This window comes from Triticum aestivum, chromosome 6D (assembly GCF_018294505.1).
Source record: "Triticum aestivum cultivar Chinese Spring chromosome 6D, IWGSC CS RefSeq v2.1, whole genome shotgun sequence".
Classification (NCBI taxonomy): domain Eukaryota; kingdom Viridiplantae; phylum Streptophyta; class Magnoliopsida; order Poales; family Poaceae; genus Triticum; species Triticum aestivum.
In genome coordinates, this window is record NC_057811.1 from 25,375,402 (window position 1) to 25,395,409 (window position 20,008).

Consider the following 20,008-nt stretch of genomic DNA (forward strand, 5'->3'; position numbering starts at 1 on the left):
GCCATGGCTGCAGCTTGAGGACGAGGGGGGATGGTCGTGGAAGATCAACGCCGGCCGGTGAAGGAGCGCCGACGCCGTGGATCGCCGGTCGATGAAGATGCGCCGCTTACCTGCTCGTCGGTGCCGATGCGCGTCGGCGGGAAAGCTCGAACGGAGGAAGAATGATGGCGGGAGTTGGGGCGGTGAGGGAGGGGCTAAATAGGGGTGGACTCGACGGGAGGTGAGCCGAAATCCTCCAGCCGATTTTTCGGCGACGCGGGCGAGCTCGCGTCATCTCCCCTGCTCGCACGAGGGGAGAAGCGCGTCACCATCCCCTGCCTCGCACGTTTCCCCTAGGCCTGGCCTGGACGTGCTTTAAGTTTCGTGCGATGCGGGCCGTACAGTAAAAGCAGGCAACCAAACAGGTCATTTTCTTCCCACGGCCAGGCTGCCCAACGCGGGCAACCAAACACGCCCAAAGTGTTTTTCCGCGGCTCCTCGATTCAAATTTCGATCCCCCACACGCAGAAACGGAACGAAGGAACGAAAAAAGACGCGCCAAGCCAGGACGAAAAGCCTCTGCGCTCTGATTGGTCGATTGGACGCTCCCACGGATCGCTCCCCCCTCCCACCGCCCGCGACGCTCCCCGCCCCAATATAAAACCCGCGCCCTCGCCGCCGTCCCAACCCACCAAACTCAGAGCATTCCGCCGATCCACCACCGCCGCCGCCAACACCACACCTCGAGAGTCCTCGCCGCCGGAGAAGCAGGCAAGCGAGATGGCCGGGAGGAAGGGCGGCGAGAGGAAGAAGTCGGTGACCCGGTCCGTGAAGGCCGGGCTCCAGTTCCCCGTCGGCCGCATCGGGCGCTTCCTCAAGAAGGGCCGCTACGCGCAGCGCGTCGGCTCCGGCGCCCCCGTCTACCTCGCCGCCGTCCTCGAGTACCTCGCCGCCGAGGTAACCACAGATCTTCGCTGTCCTTGAGCGTCTGTTCTGCTCTGTTCTTCTTGTGTTGGACAGGTAACCGATCTCGTTCTTGGTTGATGAATCGCAGGTCCTGGAGCTGGCCGGCAACGCGGCCAAGGACAACAAGAAGACCCGCATCGTGCCGCGGCACCTGCTGCTGGCCGTCCGCAACGACCAGGAGCTCGGCAGGCTGCTCGCCGGCGTCACCATCGCCCACGGCGGCGTGATCCCCAACATCAACCCCGTGCTGCTCCCCAAGAAGTCCGCCGCCGCCGCCGAGAAGGAGGCCACCAAGTCGCCCAAGAAGAAGGCCGCCGCCAAGTCCCCCAAGAAGAAGCCCGCCGCCGCCAAGGAGTAGCCTGGCCTACTACGCCGAGGGACCGTGTCGTGTTGCCTAGTTCCATGTCTTTTGGTTAGCTGGATCTTGTATGTAGCGCCTGGTCTGGAGTTGCAAGCTGGTAGTAGTCTGTAGTGTAGTGGCCCTTTCATCAGATCTCGATGAGCAAGGCTGGCATGGCATTGTGTCTGTGATTTACTTTCTGGGAATGGCTAAAGAAAGATGCAATCCTTTCAATCTTAATAATTCTCTTGTGGATCAATGGCTGAAATCAATCTTATGAATCTTTGTCATCTGTCTTTGCCTTGGAAACATTTGGTGTGGATCTGAAAATTGCCCCATGTGTTCTTGGCCTAGTGAAGCATGGTCCTCAACTTCAGCCAGTCATGTTAAACTTCTTATCCTAAATGTTATCTTTCAGTTCTCAGTTAATTATCGCCCTATTAACAGGGCCAACGTGTTGATGCCGATTGTGTTTCCTTCAAGCAGCAGGACCTGAAAGAATCAAAATCGGAGGCCAATTGTGTTTCCATCTTATACATTCTGAAAGATAGAGATGACGTTGGTACCAAATTGGAGTAATAATAATCAAAATACTTGAAGCCCTTGCCGCCGAGGAGTAGATGTTTCAGTAGATTCCATGTACTGTTGCTTACATATTCAGCAAATTCATGAGCGCCTGGGCTCTGGAGTGAAGGAGATTCAGCAGCACTGACTGATGTTTAGTTGCATCGCACCGACTGATATGTTTCAGCAAACCTGGTCATCAAGGCTTCAATCCACCACAAAGTTGGGACTTCAGATGGATACTTACCAAACATTTTTTTCTCAGACGTACTTTCCAAACATTACATCTTATACCTTCTGAAGGATAGAAATGACGCGGGCAGTAATCAAAATACTTCAACACTCTTGCCGCCTAGGAGCAGGGACGGAGATGCCTCAGTAAATTTCATGTATTGTTGCTTAGTTCGTTGCATCTGGAGTGAAGGAGATCAGCACGTTGCCAGGAACCTCGCCCAAGGCTTAATCCACAAGTTGCCTGAACATTGCACACATGCCCAGCGAAAGATTGATTGACACTTCGCAGTAATAAACAGACAAATTCCTCAAGCTTTCTTAGCTTCTTGGTTAATACGTGCACGTATTCAGCAGCTTCAACATGGCTATTAGCTATTACAACGACTCAAATGCCCAGACTACTACTACCCATATATAACACGACTGCTTCACTTACTTAGTACTATATATACTTACTAAATCATAACTCTCCATACACACACACAAACGTGATTTCCACACAACCACACTGCGACTTGAGCAGCAACACCGTAGAGACCCCTATACATTTGACAACCTCCAAAACGTACTGCAACAAGATACTAAGAGACAGCAGCACATGCCTACTCGGCGTGGTTCGAACCATCCCCGTCCGAGAGCATCCAGCGCATGTACTCCGCCCCATCTTCCAGCGACGAGGCCTCGCTGGGGATGGTGACCCTCTTGCGAGTCAGCGTCTCGACCGTCACAGCCGCCCTCTTTCGGCCCCCTCTTGGGCGCGAGCGCAGCTGCTCGTCCATCTCCTCATAGTCGCCCTGCGTCAAGTTAGGGCGTCATTCACTTTGATTTGGGCAGCAAGCGAATTTGTAGATCATACTTGCGACTTTAGGCATCGGCCAAAGGAGATATGGAATTTGTCGATCATACTGATCAGCTAGCAAGACTCACCTCTACGTATACATGACAACTCGACTTCTCGTGATTGTCCCTGACATGCTTGTAGGGGAATGTCTTGCCACACCCCGCGACCCGACACTCGAAAGGTCTGACTTGGTCGTGGCATGCCTTCATATGCATGTTTAGATTGGATTTCTGCAATGGGAAGGGGACAAGTGAGTTCAGACAAAAGTATGTGTACATAAAACCACACTTGAAAGTGTATCCAAGGTCTTACATTGGAAAAGGAGCATTCACAGCCATCAAAACTGCATTTCAACCTTTCAGTAGAGTGCACTTTGTGGTGAGCTCGTAGATGCCTTTTAATGTTCTTCCTCAGGTGTTTCTCCCCACAAATATCACACTGAGTATATAGATGGCAAGACTGGTTATGAGCCCTCAGGCACTTGGCATTTGTGAATGTCTTCAAGCAGCCAGGCTCACAGCAGACTACTTCCACATAGTCCAATTTGGCTGCCAGAAAATAGCAAAACATGCATCAGGTCAAGACATCCCGTAAGCACGCCATGAATAACAAGGAATGAACTCCAGTAAATAATAATAAAGAACGCGCTTCGGTACACAATCTGATTTAACAAGCTGTCTACTGATGGATTCTTATCACTGAGGTCATACCATGTGACTCCTCGTGTTTCTTCAGCTGTGAAGGATACTTGAAAGCCTTTTTACAGCCCTCCTCCTGGCAAATAACCTGTTGGTTGCTTTTAGTGTCATCCATTTTGCATTCGTGTTCTTCCTCATGCATTTCCTTAACATGTCTTTGAATATTTGCCTTGATGCTGAACCTCTTGCCACAACCTTCTAGAGGGCATGTAAACAACTTGCCCTCATGTGTAAGCATATGCCGGTTCAAGTGATCTCTTCTTATATAGCTGAAGGGGCAGTCTTCAAGTGGGCAGGCGAAGGATCTCTGCAGTCAAGCAAGAAAAGTTTAGTCCGGTTGCAGTACTTGTGGTTTGGTAATATTGCATGTCAGCTAAACAGAATAATATTGATGCAAAATCTTCCCTATGTAAATCCCTTAAACCCATATATCATCCAAATAATGAGGGAGCAATATAATCTGAAAATTGGATTCTCAAGAAACGACTACGAGATTGTCATTTAAAGATACTAAATAGAAACCTGCAGATTGTCATTTCATTCAAACATTTAAAGACTTTTAAAAGGAAAATAGGTTAAAGAATAATGCAGCAAATACCTAACTAATTAAAGAACAATGCCAGAGGAGTATAGTCATCATAGCGAGCAGAGAACCAATGAAGAATGGTGCTAGCTTTCTGAGACGACATTTTGATATCGGATCCTCTCACTCTTGGCAAAGCTCCCTTAAGGAAACCCACCAAGAGATAACAGGATAAGATAAGGGCATTACCACCCTTATCTCCAAAAGGATCCAAGAACACCTATATGTTTATTCTTACAAGTATTGTCACCATAGCGAGCTGAGAACCAATGAAGAATGGTCCTAGCTTTCTGAGAAGACATTTTTTATCGGATCCTCTCACTCTTCGCAAAGCTCCCTTAAGGAAACCCACTAAGAGATAGTAGGATGAAACAAGGGTACAGCCACCCTTATCTCCAAAGAATCCAAAACACACCTAATAGTTATTTATTGAGTCCAAATATGAATATTGTCACCATAGCGAGCTGAGAACCAATGAAGAATGGTCCTAGCTTTCTGAGACGACATTTTGATATTGGATCCTCTCACTCATGGCAAAGCTCCCTTAAGGAAACCCAGTAAGAGATAACAGGATAAGATAAGGGCATTGCCGCCCTTACCTCCAAAGGATCCACAACATTTACAATTATTAACTGTCAAGTAAAGATTATGCTGTACAAGTATCCACACCATAGCGAGCTAAGGAACCTAATAAATAAGAACCAAGCTTTCTGAGATGGCATCTTGATTTTGGATCCAATCTTTGCTCCAACTAAGGACCCCAAAACATGAAGCCCAAAGAAGTAACGGAGAAAGAGGACAGTAGAAACATGGAAGATAGATGGCGTCCCATATTCCCTGAAGGATCCATTTTACAACTATGCAACATCACAATGAACAATGGACAGCATCAAGCCAATCATAAAGCAGTTACCTATGCTTTAATGCCCTAATAGACAGCATCAAACCAATTATAACAGTCATATATGCTTACACGGCCTATGTAACTGCAGACTAGACAGGAAACTCAACATATTTTATACAACTCAATAGATGAAAAACAATTCAGCAGGCATTTGCATAGTACAAACAAAAACAAACAACATATTATGCAGATTATCACAGAGTTATGTAATGATTAAAACAGTACTAAACGAGTATAAAAAAGGACAAACCTCCTGAATAAGCGTGAAGGAGGCAATCTTGTTGGAGCTTCACAGGAGGTCATCCCAACCTGCTACTAGTCCAACCAAGATTAAAATGTGCCTCCATGCATTTTGGAGTTCTGTAATGGGATCCAATGCTTCACGCTGTTAAGTATCTATTATCTAAACCCTGCAAAACAGTTGTGTTTAGCAAATTGTATAAAATAGAACAATTTTTTTCCTGGAAAGATTCACGCATGCAGAAAATACAGGGAAACAGTGCGGTGTTATCGACTTGTCCAGTAGTCTCAAATTCTATTCATTCATGAGAAATACCAACCTCTTTGGAATGACTTTGCATGTGCTGCTTCAGATGAGCTGGCTTCCGGAAACAAGCTCCGCACTCTTCACATGAGTGTCCAACCCCATGAACAACCTTTTCACCATTTGAGTTGTAGATTTCTGATGAGTCCAACTCATCCTATGATAGATTTGGGAGAGAAAGTATTATCAATATCACACATTTTCTCAACAGGGTGAAAAGTATGTGGAAACATAAAGTGAAAGTATGCCATTCATAAAAAAAAGCACAGAATATAAAATGCAAAAGCATAAAAGTGAAAGGGCTAGATTTAATTGATGCAACCCACATAAAGTACCATTATCTATGATCTACAGAGCAGACAAAATCACTGGATTTGACTTCCTATTTGAAGTAGGATGAGGCCTCCATGATTCACATCTATATTTTCATTTGAAGTGTTATACTACAATGCAAGTCTGCAGATCAGGGTCATAATTATCACGGTGATTCTGGTTGAGTGGTTGTAATGTTGCGATAGGCTTATTTATGTTATAACGATATAACAGCACCTAAGATTTCGTTCTCGCCTGGTCTACATGCATGGTGAAGCTATTTACAACTTGATGAAAATTGAAAACTTGATTAATCAAACTGGGCTAAAATCAGAAAAGATACACCTATACTCCCTCCATTTTTATGTACTCCGCATATTAGAGTTGATTGAAGTCAAACTTACTAAAATTTGACCAAGTTTATAGAAAAGAATATAAATATTTACCATAACAAATCTATATGAAGTGGAAGTACATTCAATAATAAATCTAATGGTATTGATTTGTTATTGTATATGTTAATATTTTTGTCTATAAACTTTGTCAAAATTTATAAAGCTTGACTTTGACCAAACCTAATACGCGGAGTAAATAAAAACGGAGGGAGTACATCAACTAAACCAAAAATGGGCGCACACTGCCTTTCAGCACAAAGAAGATATAATCTTAACCATGTGCCAAAAATATCTGTAAAATAGTGTACCTGGTGCTGAGCAACCATGTGAGCTCGTATGAGATACATCTTGGACCTAACAACAGTGCAAAATTCACACTTGATGCGTCTAATATCTTTGCTATGCGTCTCTTCAGACTTTCCATCTCCATCAATCCCATCTCCAGAAGACATCTAACAGTAAGTGAAAAGAGAAAGTTAGAAGTGGTGTTTATTACAAAATAGCAAGCAACTTGATGAAACATTCATAGGTACCGAATACAAACAGAACAAAACAAGATAACTGAAAATGATTGCAAACATGCACATAACTCAACTACCTATCTACTCTTCTTTTATCAAATATCAACAACCACTGCAAGTATCTCATGCTTTTAAAGTGGATAACTTAATATGAATGTTAATGACTCCACAACATGTGAAACCCCAATCAACAGAAAAATACAGTGTATTGCCTTCAAGTTTTAAGCATAATACAGAAAAAAGGCATCCATAATAACAAGTCAACGCATAACAATATATGAACAGTGCATTAATCACAGTATTTGGCTACAAAATCCAAAAATTCTGGGACAAGACACAAGACTATCGCAGGAACTCAGAAAATCTCTTATATAAGTTATCAATGAAGAAATGGCCAGTATACAGATTTAGAATAAGAGTTCCTCATCCACAGAGATTAACAAGTTTTCTTCCAGAGGGGATGATCCAAGATCCATCTTTAACTGCCTATCAATTCCTTCCAAGGTGTCGTAAATTTCCCTTCGAGCATCATGTGCCTTGTCCTGTACCAAGAATTCGTGGACACCACCATCGACTTCAATCCAACTACACCCTGGTTTTTTGAAGATCTTCCTTGTCAACATTTGTTTTCTTATATCCAGAGCCTCTTTCCACCTATCTGATGAGGCATATATGTTCCAAAGAAGCACATAAACCCCATCATCCCCTGGTTCCCTCTTTATAATCTCCTGCCCGGCAATCTCAGCCAATCTATCATTGCCATGAACAAGGCATGCACTAAGAAGTGACCTCCATATAACAGTATCAGGTTCCACATCCATATCATATATCAGGGCTTCTGCTTCCTCTAGTAGCCCACCCCGTCCTAACAAATCAACAATGCATCCATAGTGCTCAAGCTGCGGTTTAATGTTGTAGATCCTACGCATTTTATCAAATAACTCTCTGCCTTGCTGTATTAACCCAGCATGGCTGCAGGCTGACAAAACAGACACAAAGGTGACACTATTTGGAACAATCCCAGACCTTAGCATGTCCTCAAAGAGCTCAAGAGCTTTTATCCCATCACCCTGGACAGTGAAGCTCGAGATCATGGTCGTCCATGTGAACGCATCCTTCAACGGCACTTCTTCAAACACAGTAAATGCCATCTCTATACTTCCACTCTTTGCATACATGTCCATCAGAGCATTGCTAACAATTATATTTGTGCTGATATTGAATTTACTTCCGTACCCATGAATGACGCGCCCAAGATCTAGAGAGCCAATGTCAGCGCAAGCAGATAGCACGCCTACAATTGTAACATGGGTAGGACGGTGACCCTCCAGCACCATCCTGCCGAAAATTTCTAGAGCTCGGATAGGCTGCTTGGCCTGAACATGGCCGGTCACCAGCGCTGTCCAGGACACCGTGCTCTTCACCGGCATCTGGTCAAAGAAGGACAACGCTGCATCCACACCGACACACTTCATATACCCATGCAGCATGCTGCCCCAGGTGACCTCGTCTTTCACCGCCATTTCGTCGAACACCCCTAGCACGCCCTCGAACCTCCCACACCGGCAATACATATCAACCAGAGCATTGCCGACGACCAGCTCAGAGCCCAACCCGCAACGGAAAATGAGACCATGCACCCCCAAACCAGCGCGCAGATCCCCAGCCCCGCCGGACGCCGAGAGCGCACCAACAACCACAAAGCCATCGGGGCGGTGGCCCGAGGCGACGGCGCACGAGAAGGCGGACATGGCCTCGTGGTGCTGGCTCAGCTGGAGGTGGAGCGACATGAGGCTGGTGTAGGAGACGAGGTCCGGGCAGGGGATCTCGCCGAACAGCCTGCGCGCCTCGGCGGGGCGGCCGAAGTCGGCGTAACGCCGGAAGAGCGTGCACGAGATGGACTGGTTACTGGGGTGGAGGCCATGGGTGACGGCCCGGGCGTGGATTCTCTCTAGCTCCCGCAGGGATCTGCAGTGGGCGAGCAGGTGGTGGCACACGCTCCTGTTCATCCACCTCCCCTCGGACCGAAGGAAGCCACCTGGAATTGGAGCCGACGTTACTGGGAAAACTAGCAAGCGATCCACTCTACTGGGGATCATCAGCGACGAATCGCCGCAGCTCGTCGCGGGTCTGGACAGATGCAAGGAGAAATCTAGGCGCGCTCCGGGCATTTTTCAGCTCGTGGAATGAAATGCAGCAGTGCTGACGATTGTTCGGACTAACCGCGGGGGATTCATGGCGGGGAGAGAGGGAGGGCGGGGACAGGTGCTCACCGTGGACTCGGAGGGTGGAGTCGTCGGCCGTGGGGGGCGGAGCTGGGGATGACGCTGGCTCGTGGGCAGTGGGAAGGCGGCGGCGGCTGAGGGAGGGAGTGGTTTCCTTGGCTGTTGCGGAGGCTGGCTGGTGCGTCTTTAAAACCCTAGCTCGCCGGTGTCTTCCTGGGCCTAGTGGGCTTGCAGCGGATGGGCTGACGTCTGGAAAGGCTCCCACGCGGCGGGAAGCTGCATATATTCCCGCCATGACACACCAGCTAAGAGTTATCTCTTTTTTCTAAAAAAAACTCGTGCTTTATTCATTAAGAAATTACCGTCACACCGTTTATGAGGATGGTACAGCTTCAACATTTGGCTCCTCAAACCAAACAGAAATGAACGAAAATCTGGCCAATCTGGCGAGTTCATGGGCAACTTTATTTGATTCTCTGTTACAATGCTCGGATTTAGAAATAGTAAAATCACAGGCTAAATAAAAGCAATCATTAGAAACTGCCGCCGCTGCCCCTGATGATCATCCTCCTTCTGTCATGGTATCAATCACCTCCATGTTCTCCAAGTTAATAATAATGCAATTGCATCCTGTCCTTTGTGCTAGGGACGAACCAAATTTTAGGGCCAGAGCTTCAGCCATCAGAACATCTCCGTACCAGTCAATCTTACCATTACCCCCAGCAATAAATCTACCTTTGTCGTCTCTTAAGGCTGCTCCCATCGTACCCCTGAGTAAGTCATGGTCAAAAGAAGCATCAACGTTAAGTTTAACAAACCCTACCGGAGGGCAAGACCATCCCCCTTTTTTCATGGAGGCCTTTTGTGAGGAAGCGGTAACAAAAGTGGCCATAAGAGCTCGGATTCCCATTGAAATCTGGTGTGCAATTTGAGTTGTCTCCTTGTGAATCAATTTACGCCTTTCCCACCACATGTACCAGGCTGATATGGCAATCATTCCATGTACATTTTGGATGCCTATCATACACAATTCATGATCTGGCATTGAAAGTAAATATTTCAAAACCGCTTCACTCGCACGATCTACTGGAAAGCTCTATCGATAATATCATCCATCTCCAGCCTTCTCCACATTTCCTTTGTTGTGTTGCATAAAAATAGCAGATGCTTTGTATCTTCTAGTCCATCCGAGCAGACAGGGCGATTGGCCGAGACTTTCACATGTCTATTGTCTACGCAACATGGAAGGGTGTCATGTAGCGTGCGCCAATTTTTTTTAACCTTTGTCGGGCAAGAGAGTTTCCATAACCTATGCCAAATAGGATTAACTTTGGTACGTCCCATTCCATTTGTGTGTCGCAACTTATTTTCATATTGATGATCTCATTCCACAAAATAAGCAAACCAAACCGAAAACATACCATTTTGTGTGAAATTCCAAGCGACGAAATCTGGCATATCATGTTGCAAGATAGGTATTGTGAGTACTCGTTGTACATCTATAGGCCACATCGTTTGCCTGAGTAGATCTTCATCCCAAGTATTAAGAATAGGGTCAATCAAGTCTGCTACCTTGGATAACAACCGAACTCTCCTAGGAGTAATGATTTTTCTGTTTGCACAATTTGGAATTCAGGCATCCTCCCAAATGTTAACATTCCGACCATTCCCCACTCACCAAATGTGGCCACGTTTCAGAGAACTCACATCCGCCATAATACTTTGCCAGGTGAAAGACGACCCCTTCTTTAGATTAGTGTTAAACAAATCATCGTGAGGTCACCCTATGCGTTCGGTTTATTCGGTTTGCATGGTTCGGTTTTGTGACGCCCGGATAATTAAGCTACAGTAACCCTCTACTAATGATGCCACGTCACCTCGGTTATTGTTGTTAATCTCGCGTTAATTCGAAACCGATTCAAATTCAAATTTGAATTAAAGTCAAACGATAAAAGTTTTCAAACATAAAAACTAAAATGTACTAAATGTTACAAATAAATCCTTAGTAATAATGGTGGAGAACCCACATTTTTATAAAATAATTAAAGGCACTAAAATAATTAAAACAATGGCTTAATCAATTAGATAATGCCTTTTTAGAATTAATAAAATGTTAAACTATTTTACTTGGGTGCCATAATTAAATGTGGCAGTGGTATATTAAGCTATACTGATTTAGGAGTTGTTTTTGTATTTTTGAAACTAAAATAAATTGAAAAATATAGGGAAAGTAAATGAACAGAAAAGAAAATTTTAAAAGAAAATAAACACAAAAATAAAAGAGAGAAGCCCCCCCCCCACTGGGCCAGTCGACCCAACTGTTAGCCAGGCCGGCCCAACCGGCCTCGCCCACTCCCCTTATCCCCTGGACCCCGTAACCCTAACCCCACCCAGACCGCACACTCCCCCCCCCACGTCGCCTACTCCCCCCCTCGATCTGGATCGAGATCGAGGGCTTGACCCCGTCGCCCCCGACGCCCGTCGCCACCACCACGTCGCCGCCCGCGACGCTGTCGCTTCGTCGCCATCGCACGCCATCGCCCCGCCACAAACGCTGGACGACGTTGCCGCCGCCCGGAAGCGCCTCCGCCTCGACCACCGCCGTCGCCAACCACCGCCACCTCACCGACGCCGCCCGGTGCTGCCCCGCCGTCGCCCGCCTCCTCAACCCCCTCTTGCATGGATCCGGTCGGGGCAATCGACGACCTGCGCCGACGCCGGACCACCCCCGCTAGAGCCACCCCGCCACCCGCCGTCGTCGGCGCCGCCTCCCCGTCTACGTCGCTCGTCCCCATCCTCCTCCTCGCCGGACACCATCGAGCCACGCTGCCCTCTTCCCTACAACGAACGTGAGCACGCCTCGTGCTCCCTCTCTGCCCTCCTGTGGTGGCCGCGTCCCGCTCCTACCGCTGGCCGCCCCTGTCCCGCGCGCCGTCACCTTCGGTCACCGCCCGCCTCCCCCTGCGGCTCCGGCCTAGCCTCCCGGCGGCCACTGCCGCAACTCTCGCTGGGCCGCAGCCGAGCGCCACCTCCGGCTGCCGCCCACGCACCACCACGGCCTCGCCCCGCTTCGAGCCTCGCCAGCGCCCCCCTCCCCCCGGGCGCCCTATCGGGCACCAGCGCCCGAACCGCCCCGTTTGGCCCTAGGGCCACTGACAGTGGCCCCCCTGGAAACTTGTTTTTTAAAAAAAGGAGAAATAAAGTTATAAAAATAATAATAATAAAATTTAGTTAATTAACTTAATTAATCTGTTTAATTAAATAATTAAAACTAATTATTCAATTAATAAAAACTAACTACTGTTTAGTTAACCTGAGACTATGACGAACGGGACCCACGCGTCTGTTGACCCAGTCAACAGACGGTTGACTGATGACATCATGCTGACCTCACGCTGACGTCATAATTACTTTTCTAATTAAATTAATTCTAAAAATAAATTAATATAAAATAATCCGTAGCTCGGATGAAAAAACTTTGTACATGAAAGTTGCTTAGAACGACGAGACAATTCCGGATACGCAACCCGTTCGTCCGCCACACATCCCTAACATAGCAAACACGCAACTTCCCCCCTCCGGTTCATCTGTCCAAAAACGCGAAACACCGGGGATACTTTCCCGGATGTTTTCCCCCTTCGCCGGTATCACCTGCTACTGCGATTGGGCACGCCTAGCATCACGCTTTGTCATGTCATGCATCGTCATGCATTTGTTTGCATTGTATTTATTGTTTCTTCCCCCTCTTCTCTCGCTAGACACCGAGACCGACGCCGCTGCTACCCAGTACGACTACGGTGTTGACGACCCCTCCTTCTCGGCTGAGCTTCCAGGCAAGCCCCCCTGATCACCAGATATCGCCTATTCTTCTCTATATTGCTTGCATTAGAAGAGTGTAGCATGTTACTGCTTTCGGTTAATCCTATTCTACTGCATAGCCTGTCATTGTTGCTACAGTTGTTACCCTTACCTGCTATCCTACTGCTTAGTATAGGATGCTAGTATTCCATCAGTGGCCCTACACTCTTGTCCGTCTGCCATGCAATACTATCAGGCCGTGATCACTAGGGAGGTGATCACGGGTATATACTATATATTTTATATACATGACACATGTGGTGACTAAAGTCGGGTCAGCTCGTTGAGTACCCGCAAGTGATTCTGATGAGGGGGCTGAAAGGACAGGTGGCTCCATCCCGGTAGAGGTGGGTCTGGGTTCCTGACGGCCCCCGATTGTTACTTTGTGACGGAGCAACAGGGCAGGTTGAGACCACCTAGGAGAGAGGTGGGCCTGGCCCTGGTCGGCGTCCGCGGATACTTAAAAATAACACGCTTAACGAGATCTTGGTATTTGATCTGAGTCTGGCCATTTGGTCTATACGCACTAACCAACTACGCGGGAACAGTTATGGGCACTCGACGTCGTGGTATCAGCCGAAGCCTTCGTGACGTCAGCGACTGGGCGGCGCGCGCCAGATTGGACCGCGTAACGTGACTTCCTTTGTAATGGAGGTTGCTAGGTCTGCTTCCGGCCGCCCTCGCAACGTGTAGGTGTGCAATGGGCGATGGGCCCAGATCCCTGCGCCATAGGATCTAGACCGGCGTGCTGACCTCTCTGTTGTGCCTAGGTAGGGCTGCGGCGTGTTGATCTTCCGAGGCCGGGCATGACCCAGGAAAGTGTGTCCGGCCAAATGGGATCGAGCGTGTTGGGTTATGTGGTGCACCCCTGCAGGGAAGTTTATCTATTCGAATAGCCGTGTCCCTCGGTAAAAGGATGACCCGGAGTTGTACCTTGACCTTATGACAACTAGAACCGGATACTTAATAAAACACACCCTTCCAAGTGCCAGATACAACCCGGTGATCGCTCTCTAACAGGGCGAGGAGGGGATCGCCGGGTAGGATTATGCTATGCGATGCTACTTGGTGAACTTACCATCTACTCTCTTCTACATGCTGCAAGATGGAGGTGGCCAGAAGCGTAGTCTTCGACAGGATTAGCTATGCCCCTCTTATTCTGGCATTCTGCAGTTCAGTCCATCGATATGGCCCTTTACACATATACCCATGCATATGTAGTGTAGCTCCTTGCTTGCGAGTACTTTGGATGAGTACTCACGGTTGCTTTTCTCCCTCTTTTCCCCTTTCTATACCTGGTTGTCGCAACCAGATGCTGTAGTCCAGGAGCTAGAGATCCCGAGGATGATTCTACGTGGAGTTCGGCTTCGAGGAGTTGTTAGGAGGTCCCAGGTAGGAGGCCTTGCCTTTTCGATCGTTGCTACTTTTGTGCTAGCCTTCTTAAGGCAATCTTATTTAACTTATGTCTGTACTCAGATATTATTGCTTCCGCTGACTCTTGTGTTTTCGAGCTTATGTATTCGAGCCTTCGAGGCCCCTGGCTTGTAATATAAAGCTTGTTTTATTTTAATTTGTGTCTAGAGTTGTGTTGTGATATCTTCCCGTGAGTCCTCGATCTTGATCGTACATATTTGCGTGTATGATTAGTGTACGATTGAATCGGGGGCGTCACAGGTTTATACGGTTTTTCGATTTATACGGTATTAATACTTCGGTAAACACAGTATGAAATTAAAATACGGTTCAGTTTCGGTATATACCAAATTTTTTTCGGTATGATTTCGGTATATACCATAAAACCAAAATTGACGCGATTTTGAAAATGACGTAATAATATTTTACAAATTTATGACTCAAAACACATACTTTGTTACACAAATAGTATATAACTATATATATAAGTGTATATGCATGCATTGATTCCTCTGTTGATGGTTATGGACGTGTTTAGCATTTTAAAAAGAGAAAAATAACTATGTTACGAGAAAAATTTACGTGCTTAGTAGTGAATTTAACTCATGTACAAGAAAAATGAAAACTTGTATGGTTGTTCATCTCAAGAAATATTTTTTTACTTCGGTTTATTCGGTTAACCGTTTGGTTTTTCGATATATACCATAAAAACCAAAATTCAAAACAGTATGAAGAGTTCATACCATACCGAAACCAAAAACCATAAAAACCATAAAATCGGTTCGATTCGGTTTATTTTCTGTATGGTTGTTCGGTTCGGTTTTCAAATGCACAGAGTGACCGTGAGGGTAGTATTTGACTCTTGGAATAGTAGCACATAGAGAGTCTGGATTCTCTATAAGGCGCCAAGCCTGCTTAGGGAGCACTCACACATTTTTTCCTCGAAACAACTCAAATTTTGTTTTAACCTTTTCTTCTTATTGGACTAAGACAGTATGGAGGTACATGGCACAACGGCCGGAAACGAGGGCGCGCAGGCCGAAACTATGAAGGGAAGAAGCCGAACAAGGCCACCACCAATAGCCAAAAGGGACCTCCCGAGACGACTATCCACTTGGCACCTGCTGCAAGATAGAAGAAGTTGAAGCCCGAATTTTAGCACAGAGGAGGTCGAAAGCATCACGGTCGTCGGCCTTACTCAATGATCTCCACTATTGCATAAATAGGCAAGTTTTAAATAAGCAATCAACAGGCTTGGTAGGAAAAATATGCTCGATAGTTGCTACCTCTTGAGCATATGTTGGTTTTTCCTTAAAGAGAAAAGAGTGATGCAGCAAAGTAGCGTAAGTTTTTCCCTCCGTTTTGAGAACCAAGGTATCAATCCAGTAGGAGACAACACACAAGTCACCTAGTACCTGCACAAACAATCAAGAACCTTGCAACCAACGCGATAAAGGGGTTGTCAATCCCTTCACGGTCACTCGCAAAAGTGAGATCTGATAAAGATAGTAAAGTAAATATTTTTGATATTTTTGTTGTATAGATTGGAAAGTAAAGACTGCAAAATAGTAAACAAGATGCGATGTAAATAAAAGAGATGCAATATAATAAGAAAGAGACCCGGGGGCCATAGGTTTCACTAGTGGCTTCTCTCAAGATAGCATGTATTACGATGGGTGAACAAATTACTGCTGAGCAATTGATAGAAAAGTGCATAGTTATGAGAATATCCAGGAAATGATCATGAATATAGGCATCACGTCCGTGTCAAGTAGATCGAAACGATTCTGCATCTACTACTATTACTCCACACATCGACCGCTATCCAACATGCATCTAGAGTATTCAGTTCATAAGAATGGAGTAATGCTTTAAGCAAGATGACATGATGTAGAGGGATAAACTCAAGGAATATGATATAAACCTCATCTTTTTATCCTCGATAGCAACAATACAATACGTGCCTTGCTGCCCCTACTGTCATTGGGAAATGACACTGCAAGATTGAACCCAAAGCTAAGCACTTCTCCCATTGCAAGAAAGATGAATCTAGTAGGCCAAACTAAACCGATAATTCGAAGAGACTTGCAAAGATATCAAATCATGCATATAAGAATTCAGAGAAGAACCAAATAATATTCATAGATAATCTTGTTCACAAACCCACAATTCATCGGATCTCGGCAAACACACCGCAAAAGAGTATTACATCGAATAGATCTTCAAGAACATCGAGGAGAACTTTGTATTGAAAATCAAAGAGAGACAAGAAGCCATCTAGCTAATAACTATGGACCCGAAGGTCTGTGGTAAACTACTTACGCTTCATCGGAGAGGCTATGGTGTTGATGTAGAAGCCCTCCGTGATCGGTTCCCCCTCCGGTAGATCGCCGGAAAAGGCCCCAAGATGGGATCTCACGGGTACAGAAGGTTGCGGCGGTGGAAAAGTGGTTTCGTGGCTCCCTGCGATCGATCTAGGGTATAAGAGTATATATAGGCGGAAGAAGTACGTCCGTGGAGCTGCGAGGGGCCCATGAGGGTGGGGGCGCGCCTACCTCCCTGGCGCGCCCTCCTGCCTCGTGGCCGCTCGTGGCGTTCCAGACTTCAACTCCAAGTCTTCTGGTTTACTTTCGGTCCAAGAAAGATCATCGCGAAGGTTTCATTCCGTTTGGACTCTGTTTGGTATTCCTTTTCTGTGAAACTCTAAAATAGATAAAAAAACAGAAACTGGCACTGGGCCTCCGGTTAATAAGTTAGTCCCAAAAATAATATAAAAAAGCATATTAAAGCCCATTAAACACCCAAAAGAGATAATATAATAGCTGATGACCCACAAGTATAGGGGATCTATCGTAGTCCTTTCGATAAGTAAGAGTGTCGAACCCAACAAGGAGCAGAAGGAAATGATAAGCAGTTTTTAGTAAGGTGTTCTCTGCAAGCACTGAAATTATCAGTAACAGATAGTTTTATGATAAGGTAATTTGTAACGGGTAACAAGTAATAAAAGTAAATAAGGTGCAGCAAGATGGCCCAATCCATCTTGTAGCAAAGGACAAGCCTGGAAAAACTCTTATATAAAGGAAAGCGCTCCCGAGGACACATGGGAATTATCGTCAAGCTAGTTTTCATCACGCTCATATGATTCGCGTTTGTTACTTTGATAATTTGATATGTGGGTGGACCGGTGCTTGGGTACTGCCCTTCCTTGGACAAGCATCCCACTTATGATTAACCTCTATTGCAAGCATCCGCAACTACAAAAGAAGTATTAAGGTAAACCTAACCATAGCATGAAACATATGGATCCAAATCAGCCCCTTACGAAGCAACGCATAAACTAGGGTTTAAGCTTCTGTCACTCTAGCAACCCATCATCTACTTATTACTTCCCAATGCCTTCTCCTAGGCCCAAACAATGGTGAAGTGTCGTGTAGTCGACGTTCACATGACACCACTAGAGGAAAGACAACATACATCTCATCAAAATATCGAACGAATACCAAATTCACATGACTACTTATATCAAGACTTCTCCCATGTCCTCAGGAACAAACGTAACTACTCACAAATCATATTCATGTTCATAATCAGAGGGGTATTAATATGCATAAAGGATCTGAACATATGATCTTCCACCAAATAAACCAACTAGCATCAACTACAAGGAGTAATCAACACTACTAGCAACCCACAGGTACCAATCTGAGGTTTTGGGACAAATATTGGATACGAGAGATGAACTAGGGTTTGAGATGAGATGGTGCTGGTGAAGATGTTGATGGAGATTGACCCCCTCCCGATGAGAGGATCGATGGTGATGATTTCCCCCTCCCGGAGGGATGTTTCCCCGGCAGAACAACTCCCCCGGAGCCCTAGATTGGTTCCGCCAAGGTTCCGCCTCGTGGCGGCGGAGTTTCGTCCCGAGAGCTTGCTTATGATTTTTTCCAGGGTGAAAGACTTTATATAGCCAAAGATGGGCACCGGAGGCCTGCCAGGGGGCCCACGAGACAGGAGGGCGCGCCCAGGGGGGTAGGGAGCGCCCCCACCCTCGTGGATGGTGGGTGGCCCCCCTCTGGTGCTTCCTTCGCCCAATTTTTTATATATTCTGAAACTGACTTCCGTGAAGTTTCAGAACTTTTGGAGTTGTGCAGAATAGGTCTCTAATATTTGCTCCTTTTCCAGCCCAGAATTCCAGCTGCCAGCATTCTCCCTCTTCGTGTAAACCTTGTAAAATAAGAGAGAATAGGCATAAGTATTGTGACATAATGTGTAATAACAGCCCATAATGCAATAAATATCGATATAAAAGCATGATGCAAAATGGACGTATCAATAGCATGGAACAATAAAAAATTATAGATACGTTGGAGACGTATCAATAGTCAATTTGTTTCTAGTCGTCCATAGGACACAATAGACCGCAGCCAAGCCGAGCCAAAACATACATTTGGTGACCCCAGCAAGGCCATTAGCTAAGATTCCGAGCTCAGAAAAAGAGGAGGGGTTCCAGGAGTCCCGAAGCCACGATCTGATACAACACCAGACCAACTTGGCTAAGACACAGTGGAAAAAGATATGATTCGTGTCCTCCAAGTCTCTGCACAACACACATCTGTCAGAGCCCGGGCCATTACGCTTACGAATTTGGTCCGCCGTAGGTAGGCGACCCTTAAAAGCTTGCCACAAGAAAATCTTAATCCTGGGAGGAATCCAAGCACGCCAGATTAGTCTAAACTTAGTAGTAGGGGTACCAGAAATTAACCTAGCATACAAAGACTTAACCGAAAAAGGACCAGAAGTAGAGTGGGCCATACAACCGAGTCTTCGGGCGTGTTTGGTTGCCGTCGGCTACAGTACCCGCATTGCATACCCTTCTTCACTCAGCCCGGCTCTCACAAAACAGCCTCATATGCGACATCTGCAACTTGTTTGGTTGCCTGCATATGGACTGCCTGCATTAGTGGATCAACTTTGGCATGTTGTTTGGTTGCCTGCATTGTCTCGGCGCATACAACTACACGTTGTTTGGTTGCCCGCATGGGGTATGATTAAGAGCTAGCACTTGCACTTAGCACACAGGGTTAAGAGCTAGCAGATGAAGGGGGAGAAGAAATGCAGTGTGCGCCCGACCATAGCGACTGCGGTGGATAGTGGCCGTGGCGCCGTGTCCGACATGACGAGCATGGAGTCATGGACGAGCGACACCGTCGGCGGCACGGTGAGTGACACCGTCGGCGAACTAGTTGCGGTGCTCGCGCAAAGATAGTCGACAGAGGAGGAGAATGTAGTGCCCGCGCCATGGTATCGTCAGTGCAGTGGACGAGAGAGGAGGCCGAGATGATCGACACCGGAAATGACTCCAGTGTAGTAGGGCGAGAGAGAGGAGGCCAAGATGACCGACCCCATCGGCGGCACGGCAAACTGCAATGTGCGCGGAGGCAGAGGACACAAGAAGCAGTGTGCGCGCCATTGCAGTAGGAGGACGACAGAGAGTAGGCCGAGATGAGCGACGCCGGAAACGACTCTAGTGTAGTAGGACGTTGGCAAGGAGATCAAGGGGAAGGGCTTCGGCGTGGAGAGGGACGGATAGGAGGGCTCTGAGCAGAGGACAGAGGAGCTCGACATGGCGGC

At 46.6% G+C, this 20,008-nt stretch overlaps 3 protein-coding genes across 4 annotated transcripts; 1 reads left to right on the forward strand and 2 right to left on the reverse strand.

The window, feature by feature from the left end:
• The first annotated feature begins 658 nt into the window (after positions 1–658).
• LOC123143195 (protein H2A.6-like) lies at positions 659–1,575 on the forward strand. The gene is made up of 2 exons (XM_044562038.1): positions 659–936; positions 1,034–1,575. Exons 1-2 carry the CDS (start codon positions 760–762, stop codon positions 1,301–1,303), a joined length of 447 nt encoding a protein of 148 aa, XP_044417973.1. The 5' UTR covers positions 659–759; the 3' UTR covers positions 1,304–1,575.
• An 800-nt stretch (positions 1,576–2,375) lies between these two features.
• On the reverse strand, positions 2,376–9,268 carry LOC123143194 (transcription factor IIIA). Of its 2 annotated transcripts, none has more exons than XM_044562036.1 (7): positions 9,155–9,268; positions 6,669–6,812; positions 5,670–5,810; positions 3,635–3,929; positions 3,237–3,472; positions 3,011–3,154; positions 2,376–2,877 (listed from the first exon to the last, which is right to left on the reverse strand). In XM_044562036.1, the coding sequence occupies exons 2-7, from the start codon at positions 6,810–6,812 to the stop codon at positions 2,686–2,688; spliced, it is 1,152 nt and encodes a 383-aa protein (XP_044417971.1). In that variant the 5' UTR covers positions 9,155–9,268; the 3' UTR covers positions 2,376–2,685. The 2 variants fall into 2 exon arrangements, with proteins under 2 accessions (XP_044417971.1, XP_044417972.1); XM_044562037.1 differs by lacking the exon at positions 9,155–9,268 and adding an exon at positions 5,360–5,519 and having other exon boundaries at positions 6,669–6,813.
• On the reverse strand, positions 7,225–9,261 carry LOC123143193 (pentatricopeptide repeat-containing protein At2g22410, mitochondrial-like). Its single transcript, XM_044562035.1, has 2 exons — positions 9,155–9,261; positions 7,225–8,919 (listed from the first exon to the last, which is right to left on the reverse strand). Exon 2 carries the CDS (start codon positions 8,888–8,890, stop codon positions 7,289–7,291), a length of 1,602 nt encoding a protein of 533 aa, XP_044417970.1. The 5' UTR covers positions 8,891–8,919; positions 9,155–9,261; the 3' UTR covers positions 7,225–7,288.
• Positions 9,269–20,008: the final 10,740 nt, after the last annotated feature.

Bases quoted from the DNA above. Each gene is read 5' to 3' on its own strand.
- LOC123143195 (XM_044562038.1), top strand. From the start codon at position 760: ATGGCCGGGAGGAAGGGCGGCGAGAGGAAGAAGTCGGTGACCCGGTCC. The intron at 937-1,033 runs GTAACCACAGAT...GATGAATCGCAG, and splicing joins TCGAGTACCTCGCCGCCGAG to GTCCTGGAGCTGGCCGGCAA.
- LOC123143194 (XM_044562036.1), bottom strand. From the start codon at position 6,812: ATGTCTTCTGGAGATGGGATTGATGGAGATGGAAAGTCTGAAGAGACG. The intron at 5,811-6,668 runs GTACACTATTTT...AATCTATCATAG, and splicing joins ACATGGTTGCTCAGCACCAG to GATGAGTTGGACTCATCAGA. The intron at 3,473-3,634 runs GTATGACCTCAG...ATTTTCTGGCAG, and splicing joins GAAACACGAGGAGTCACATG to CCAAATTGGACTATGTGGAA.
- LOC123143193 (XM_044562035.1), bottom strand. From the start codon at position 8,890: ATGAACAGGAGCGTGTGCCACCACCTGCTCGCCCACTGCAGATCCCTG.